Genomic DNA, 8,603 nt, shown 5'->3' with positions numbered 1-8,603 from the left:
AAGACATTTTTGGTCCTAGATTTATAGTGGCACGGACAATTTTAGTCCTCTTTAAAAAAATTAGACAATTTGTGGACACTCTTATTGTGACGAGGACAATTTTGGTCCTCCGTCTATTAATCTCGTTAGTTGACCGTCAAATAAGGGGCATTTGTGTCAATTTAACAAAACTCATTCCAATTTGTTCCCCAAATTCAATCTCGTATTTGTTCTGCAATCGGAAAAGTCGTAGCCTTAGATATGGCGACAATCAGAAGAACGAGGCCAAATGTGGCCAAGGCTAGGGTAGAAATTGATGCATCCAAGCCTGTTATTGACCAAATTTGGGGAAGATGGAGGGGGAATCGAGAAGTTTCTGGCTGAGATTTGTGATGGAAAGATAGTCGGTGTACTGTGTAGGAGGAAGCAGAGTGAATTTTCTGGATGGAAGAGAAGGATGAGCGGACAAGAGTGGTGGCGGCGACGGTCACAGAGATAAGTCATCGGAGGAGGAAGTGAGAAGGACGGTCACAGAGATAGGTCATCGGCGGTCACAAGATTCCTTTGTAGACAGTCCCAATGGCGTCGTGCCCGATGATTCGGCTGTTGGGATCGAACGCCTTGGTTGCTAATTTTAGCTCCCTAAAGCTGAATTCTTTCGGCATTTTGATGATGTCTGCCCCAAAGTCTCTGGTTTTGTCACGCTCTTGAGCTTTTTGCAGTATAGCCACACGGATTGGAATCCGGCGAGGCATAAAAAGAACGTGTCGGCGGTGACCACTCCTACGACTGCGCCGGGACCTTCCTTGCACAGCTGGCTACGACATTTCTCAGGCGATGCGGGTATGGCGTTGGACGCAGGAGGAGCGGTGGTTGGCGGCGGGGATTTAGCAATGTTTCCGTTAAAATATGAGGTGAAACTCCACCACTTAACGCCGTGGACCTCCGTGCTCCCCTGAGTCAACCTGGAAAATCCGACAAACGTGAACTCGTTCACGTGGTCGTTTACATTGAGTGGGACAGATAAAAGTGGAGCTTTGGGCTTCAGATTGGAGCGTGAGGTAGGCAGAAAAGACGAAACTACCCCTCTCTAACGGGCCATCTAACGGGAATATTGACGGAGGACCAAAATTGTCCTCGACACAATAAGAGTGTCCACAAATTGTCTGATTTTTTTAAAGAGGACTAAAATTGTCCGTGCCACTATAAGTCTAGGACCAAAAATGTCTTTTACTCTAGTTTTTATAAGGTAAGAAGTCTAATATTCTATATTCTATAACTACAAAATCGAAGTCATTGATTTCGATCATTCCTATGATTACATACTAAACAAAACCTTCCACAGTTGTCTTCAAAAAAAAAACCTTCCACAGTTAGTTTCAACCGGCCGGCGACAATTTTTCTAATCGAGTCGGACGATCATGTATAAGGTTGCAAGTGCTTCAGAGTATTTGGTGATCACCGGAGTCGGCATCGGCGACATCAAGATTTCCAAGAAAGCATGGGTTCTTCCCGGCCAATCCTGCACCATCTTCGACGTTTCTCCGGTGAACTACACCTTTGAAGTCCAGGCCATGAGCGCCGAGAAGCTCCCCTTCATCCTTCCCGCCGTCTTCACCATCGGCCCTCGCGTTGACGACGAGTCCAGCCTCTTGAAGTACGCCAAGCTAATTTCTCCCCACGACAAGCTCTCCAACCACGTCAAGGAATTGGTTCAAGGGATCATCGAGGGCGAGACTCGCGTCCTCGCCGCGTCGATGACCATGGAAGAGATCTTCAGAGGAACCAAGGATTTTAAGCAGGAGGTTTTCGAGAAAGTGCAGCTCGAACTCAACCAATTCGGGCTTTTGATCTACAATGCTAACGTGAAACAGCTCGTTGACGTCCCGGGACACGAATACTTCTCCTACTTGGGTCAGAAGACTCAAATGGAGGCTGCAAATCAGGCTAAAATCGACGTTGCAGAAGCGAGGATGAAAGGAGAAATTGGGTCCAAGTCTCGTGAAGGGCAGACGTTGCAGAACGCCGCCAAAATTGATGCGGAAACCAAGATTATATCGACCCAGAGACAAGGGGATGGGAAGAAGGAAGAGATCAAAGTGAAGACTGCGGTTAAGATTTTCGAGAATTTGAGAGAAGCGGAGGTGGCAGAAGCCAACGCTGATCTGGCGAAGAAGAAGGCTGGTTGGGCTAAGGAGGCGGAAGTGGCGGAGGTGGAGGCCAAGAAAGCGGTGGCGCTCAGAGATGCAGAGCTGCAGAAGGAGGTGGAGAGGATGAATGCGTTGACTGTAACAGAGAAGCTTAAGGCAGAGTTCTTGAGCAAAGCCAGCGTTGAATATGAAACCAAGGTATGTAATAAACCATTTATTATTAGTGTAATCAATACTATTTGGACTCAAAAAATTACATAATAACAAATAAAATCAATGATAACTTAGGTGCAAGAAGCAAATTGGGAGCTTTACAAGAAGCAGAAAGCTGCAGAAGCCTATCTGTATCAAAAGGAGAAGGAAGCAGAGGCCCTGAAGGCAATGGCGGAAGCCGATCTCTACAAACGCCAACAAATCTTAGACGGAGAGTTGTATGCGAAGCAGAATGAAGCGGAGGGACTGAAAGCTCTTGCAGAAGCTCAAGGCGTGTATTTGCGAACCCTTTTGGGTGCTCTGGGTGGAAACTACGCCGCATTTAGAGATTACTTGTTGATTAGCGGCGGAGTGTTTCAAGAAATCGCCAAGATCAATGCGGAAGCTGTGAAGGGCATACAACCTAAAATCAGTATTTGGACTAACGGTGATGCTGCCGCCGCCGCCGCCGCAGATGGCGGTGCCTTGGGCGAAGTTGCCGGGGTTTATAAAATGCTACCGCCGCTGTTCAAGACGGTGCAAGAACAGACGGGAATGCTGCCGCCGGCTTGGATGGGCAAAATGGATACTAGTAATACTAATAATTAGCCCGTGAAAGAGTTTATTAAAAAACCGTGGTATTATTAAAATTGAAATAAGTTTTTTTTTTTTTTCTTGACAATTTAGTAGTAAAAATCAGTAGTGTGTTTTTATTTGTGTGACAATTTTCAATACAAGTTTGTGCGACTCTCAATTCATTGTACTTGGTCTGGGGAGCAGGTTGAACTTATATATTGTATTAAGGGCTCTAAACATGGTCTGTGTAGATCTAAACAAAATAAAGGTCATTGAGAATGATGATCGATTAAGGTTATGCTGGTTTGACACTATGCTTAAGGAGGTTATTTCTTGTTCCTTAGCTATTGGATAACCTACAATGGTTGTGGAGCATTGTAAGTTTCGTAATATTGTGAATGTTGGTATTAGTGGCAATTCCGAGAATGTTGAGTGTGAGAGTGGTTTGGAGTGCAATCAATGGAGGTAGGCTAAAAGGAAATTAAAATTTGAGATTCATATCCTTTTCTTGGCCATGAAAGCAAGGGCTTAAGGTTGGGTGGGGTGTTCACAAAAATCCAAGAAAAAAAGTTGGTGCATCAAAGTAGAGACACATCTAGGTGGCAAATTTTGAAATGGTCCATGTAACAGCGTGAACCATGAAGGCATGAAGTATGTATCATTTTAATTATACTTTCATTTTCATTTGACAATATTGATATGTCTTTATTTTCATTTTCTTTTCACACTAGTTTCATTATAGTAATACTAAAATATCATTTTAATTCTACTATAATTTCATTTGATAATATATATTATTGCTTGAGCTCTATTTTTTTTTTTTTTTTTTGTTTCATTTTCCGCACACGAATGTAACTACAATATTGTTGAAGTATTATTTTAATTATTGCATTTCAGGTCATTTGACAATATATGTTATTGCATAACTCTGGATTTTAGTTTCAATTTTTACGCATACTAGTTTTATTATAGCAATACTAAAGTATAATTTTAATTATACTATAATTTCATTTGATAATTAAGTGCTCTATTTTTTAGTTTCATTTTCAACATACACTAATTTCATTATTTTTTTTTTTTTTTTTTTTTTGGTATACCCAGGATATTTCATTAATTCTACTACTGTTTCATTCGACGATCATGGTCCCCTGCATAACAACTGCTAATACCCAATAGATAAAAATTTTCAGGCAATGCAACTGCATACATAATAAATATCCGTGTATAACAAATTTGTTCTCTTTAATTAAAATTTAATGAAAAACCTAACAAATGAATCGAATGCATCATTCCAACGCGTACGTAACTAATATGGTAAAGAACTAGTTTTGTTCAACTTTGAAGTATAGCGACTAGCGAGTTAAAAGACAAAATTAATAGGATTTGGAATAAGGTTGTCTTTGCTGCGCACTTGTTCGTTCCATTGCATGTGATTATATATAGCTTATTGTGGCAATTTTAATTACTTTTGTACTCTAAGCTTGAATGGTAGTGTGAGTGAGTTAAGTAATGACGTGACGAAAGAAGGATATATAGTAACAAAGTCACTTACCAAGTCACCAAAGATATTGAATATATACTTTTAAGGCAATACATTCATTTGTGATTTTGTGTGCATGCATACACCTAATTAAGGGTGACTTTTCACATATTCAAACCCTATCTTCTTATTATAACCATCTATTCGTGTTTCATATAAAAGGATAATAATAAGTGTAATAAGGCGAGTTTCACATAGAGTGTACTTTTGAGTAATCACTGTACGCTTTCTCATAAATCAAATCACGGTTGAAAATTATGGAATTTTCGACCACCTGAAAGTGATCTTAAATCAAGTCGAAAGTCTTGTTCCGACACTTTTGATATTCGAAAAAACCTTTGTTGCTATTTCCGACCACTTTTTGCTTTCAACTTGATTTAAAATTACTTTCAGGTGATCGGAAATTCCAAAATTTTCAGGCGTGAATAATAAGTGTAAAATTTGTGCCTTATTAATATTAGAAAATGAATTTAAGGAAAATAATAAAAGTTATGTCCACACACCTTTTATTTTTTATTTTTTATAAATGTACCAATGTTTGTCCTGCATAAAAAAAAAATTATATGTAGTATTACTTATATAAAATAATAACTTATATAAATTAATATCTTCCTGGTGAATCGTTATATTCAATCTATACTATTAATAAAAATAAAATTTTTCATTTTAACTTCCTGCCCAAAACACTCCTATACTATTTAAGGTTTAATTTGTGTAATATTATAAAAAATAGTAATACAATTCCTATTCGTACTACAATTGTACATTAAAATATGGTAATATAATTCCTAATACAATATATCCTTTCCTACTTTCCTATTCATAATACAATTCGATTTCAATCGGTTTAATTGATTTATTAGGACTTTACTAAAAATCGATTGAAAAATATGGTTACTAAAAATCAGATGTTACCTAAAGTTCTAAACCAATTAAACCGGTTGAAACTAGAAAAGTAACAAAAGAAAAATATGAAGTGACAAAAATGCCCTTACTAAAAATAGAAAAAATCATAAGAAGGACCAAAAGTGTCTAAAAAAGGATAATCTGATATGTAAAATGATAAAAACTATAGTCTGTGATTATATTTAGAATTGTCAACAAAGACAAGGGACCTCCGGTGGACTTAACTTTAAAAGTCATCACACACACACACACACAAATTGCAATTCAGACCCTCCCCAATATGAATTGCAATTCGATGGGGAAAGGAAAGAAAAAAAGGAAGATTTTTTTAATCCTTGATTATTCTTAGTATTATTATTATACAAGGACATTTTAGTCTTTATACTACTTCTTCCTTATTTTCAATAATTTTATTTTTTGCCTATCAAAAAATGTAATTTGAATTCCTACTTTAATCCCACTGAATTACAATTCATTTTCTTCATATTTCTTTCCTTCCAACCAAACACCATGTAATAATATCATAATAATTTGTCCATAATTTCACTGTTGTTAAGCTTGATGCAATCCCTACACCACAAGTATACCACCTAACCACTCTTTATTGTCATTCCTTATCAATCACTCAATCACTCTCTATCTATAACTGAATTTATTCTTTTACACTATTATTCACGTTAACTCTTTCTATTGCCATTCCTTATCAATCACTCTATCATAACTGAATTTATTCTCTTACACTACTATAATTAATAGTGAGCTCCACTAAACTTCAAACTCTTTTTTTGAATGAAACTTCAAACTCTTAATTGGAAAGAAATGTATGAAGAATTGGTAAACCACCTTGACTATAGACATACCAATAAGATAAGATTAGAGTGAGTACAAATGTTGTGGCAATATTCTATTGGCTATTAAAATCAAAGGAAATACCACAGCCCTTGTTTAATGATCAATTAATAATAATTAAATTGTCCTTTGGCAGATTTTGACTTCCTGCAATTCTCTTTATAATAATGAACCCAGCGACTAGGGGAAATTTTGGATAGAAATTTGAATACAAGAAAAAGACATTTACATATACTTAATTCTATGTTTTTCATTTTTATTTTTTTATTCTTCATTATCTATTTTTGTGTTTCCAATAAAAGAAGCAAATATATTCTCTATTTTTTTTCTCAATAAAAATAGATAAATTTTGTAATTAAGAACACATATAGTCTTGCAATTATGGAAATATAGTATATTTAATTTTCAATTTTTGGAGCTTTCTTTTTTAGTCCTTAAGTTAATACTAAAATAATGTTGTTAGCCCATTAAAATCTGCAGTAATGATAGAGTTAAGATATACTCATATACTATCAATTATCGGTAGAAGGTGTTTAAATTCAATCGTTATACCGTGAACCAGGGTCCACAATGCAGACAACGTCATTGTGAATTTTAATTTTAACGGAGATCGTTTTTTTTTCAGCTCTCATTACAGAGTTTTTTTTTTTTTTTTTTTTTTTTTTTTTTTTTTTTTCTTTTTCTTTTTTTTTTACACTGTAAAGCATATATGTTTCTGTGCATTATGTTACGAAATTCTCTACATTAAGCATAAGGATTCTGTACATGAAAATATGAAATTGATTAGTAGTTGTCTAACACAACATATTGTATGTTTTATTTTAGGAATTTATGTCTTATATTATGCAATTATGTGCCTATATGACATTAATTATTTACATAAATCAGATATGAGAATAAGTAAAATAGAAAATATGTGTATGTATAATCATGTTATGCGTTTCTGTGTATCATGTTGTGCATTTCTGTACTTTAAGCGTAAGGATTCTATGCATAGAATAAATTAAAATTTTGTGTTTAAACATGAGAAACGGGAAGTTACAGAATTGTTAAAACTTACATATCAAACAACGTCGTTTTGTTTCAGAGTCCACAATGTTGTGTGGACCCTGATCCACGATATAAATTGCGATTTTTTTTTTTAATACTACTAACTCTATTATAAGGGAGCAACTTGGTGCCATTGAACTACAAGGTACTTGGCTATAAATTGTCGTTTAAATTCAATGAAATTTCAAATTGACTTTCAACGTAATTTTGGATATGCATGGACTAAAGCGCCACTTCAATATCAATTTAAAGATCAAATTAAAAGTGAAAATGACAACATACAAATGTACTGGTTGGTTTTATGATTTTTGGGTAGTCAACAATGGACCATTATTACTGTCGTTAAAATAACGAGTATATATTTATATAAAGAGAATATAGCCGTTTGGTAAATGGTTGTTAGCTGTTAGCTGATTGAGTTAATTAAAGGGTATAACTAGTTGATAACATTAGCTAATTGTAGAGAGGTGTTTGGTAAATTAGTTGTTAGCTGATAGCTGTTTGATATAATTTCTGTTCTCAAAAAGCTAATTGAAAAAGTTGCTTTGAGTAGCTTTTTGAATTTTAGCATTTTGGAATACAAAAACTAATTAACCAAATACTTATATTGATTGTTAAACCAAGTCAAACAACTAATAGTGGTCAAATAAGTTAAAATTGATTTATAGGCTAACTATTTTACCAAACAGAACCATGTATTTTGTATTGATGAATATTACTTGTGAATAGTGGGAATTGCCTCTCTTTTCTTGGGGTCTATTTATACATATTTTAGGCCTAAAGCCCTACAAGGAATAAGAATCCTGACTCATATCGGGAGTTACTGTTACATTGTGAATAATAAACTCTAGTTTTACTACATTAGGAATAATGAGCTCATTCTTTATTACATTATGAATAATAAGCTTAATCCTTATTAAACTCCTAAGTTGCTCCTTGTGTATCTTCTTGGGCTTCCTTGATCCAGTTACTTTCTTGGGTTGGTCCGTGTGGCTCAAACTCAGTATACCATCCATCATTCAATCCATCACTTTCTTGAAATTTCGTGAAGTCGATGTCTCAGGAAAGTATCTCAAAAATATTCTTCGATCCATTCGTCTTTCCTGAAAGTCAAGTCTTCTTCCGACTAGTTACTTAATAGTACAATTGAAAAATTAATTCATTACACTACAAGAAATATTCCGTCGTCACTTTTGGCGACGGAATAATTCCGTCGTCACTTTTGGCAACGAACTTTGCGACGGAAAACTTCCGTCGCCATTTGGTGACGGAAGTATTCCGTCGCGACTCCATCGCCCATTTCGCAACGGAACTGTTTCCGTCGCAAATTCGTCGTTATTTCTGAACCGAATATTCCGTCA

The 8,603-nt window shown here is 35.5% G+C and overlaps 1 protein-coding gene across 1 annotated transcript; it reads left to right on the top strand.

Moving 5' to 3' along the window:
• The first annotated feature begins 1,315 nt into the window (after positions 1-1,315).
• On the top strand, positions 1,316-3,075 carry LOC109169346 (flotillin-like protein 4). Its single transcript, XM_019318229.1, has 2 exons — positions 1,316-2,327; positions 2,418-3,075. The coding sequence occupies exons 1-2, from the start codon at positions 1,401-1,403 to the stop codon at positions 2,928-2,930; spliced, it is 1,440 nt and encodes a 479-aa protein (XP_019173774.1). The 5' UTR covers positions 1,316-1,400; the 3' UTR covers positions 2,931-3,075.
• The last annotated feature ends 5,528 nt before the right edge of the window (positions 3,076-8,603 follow it).

The sequence above is a fragment of the Ipomoea nil genome, unplaced genomic scaffold (assembly GCF_001879475.1).
Source record: "Ipomoea nil cultivar Tokyo-kokei standard unplaced genomic scaffold, Asagao_1.1 scaffold3314, whole genome shotgun sequence".
NCBI lineage: Eukaryota > Viridiplantae > Streptophyta > Magnoliopsida > Solanales > Convolvulaceae > Ipomoea > Ipomoea nil.
Note: the sequence above shows the minus strand (reverse complement) of the source record. Positions and strands in the feature narration are given on the sequence as shown.

Coding starts and splice junctions, on each gene's coding strand:
- LOC109169346 (XM_019318229.1), top strand. CDS start 1,401: ATGTATAAGGTTGCAAGTGCTTCAGAGTATTTGGTGATCACCGGAGTC. Junction 2,328..2,417: donor GCGTTGAATATGAAACCAAG/GTATGTAATAAA, acceptor ATGATAACTTAG/GTGCAAGAAGCAAATTGGGA.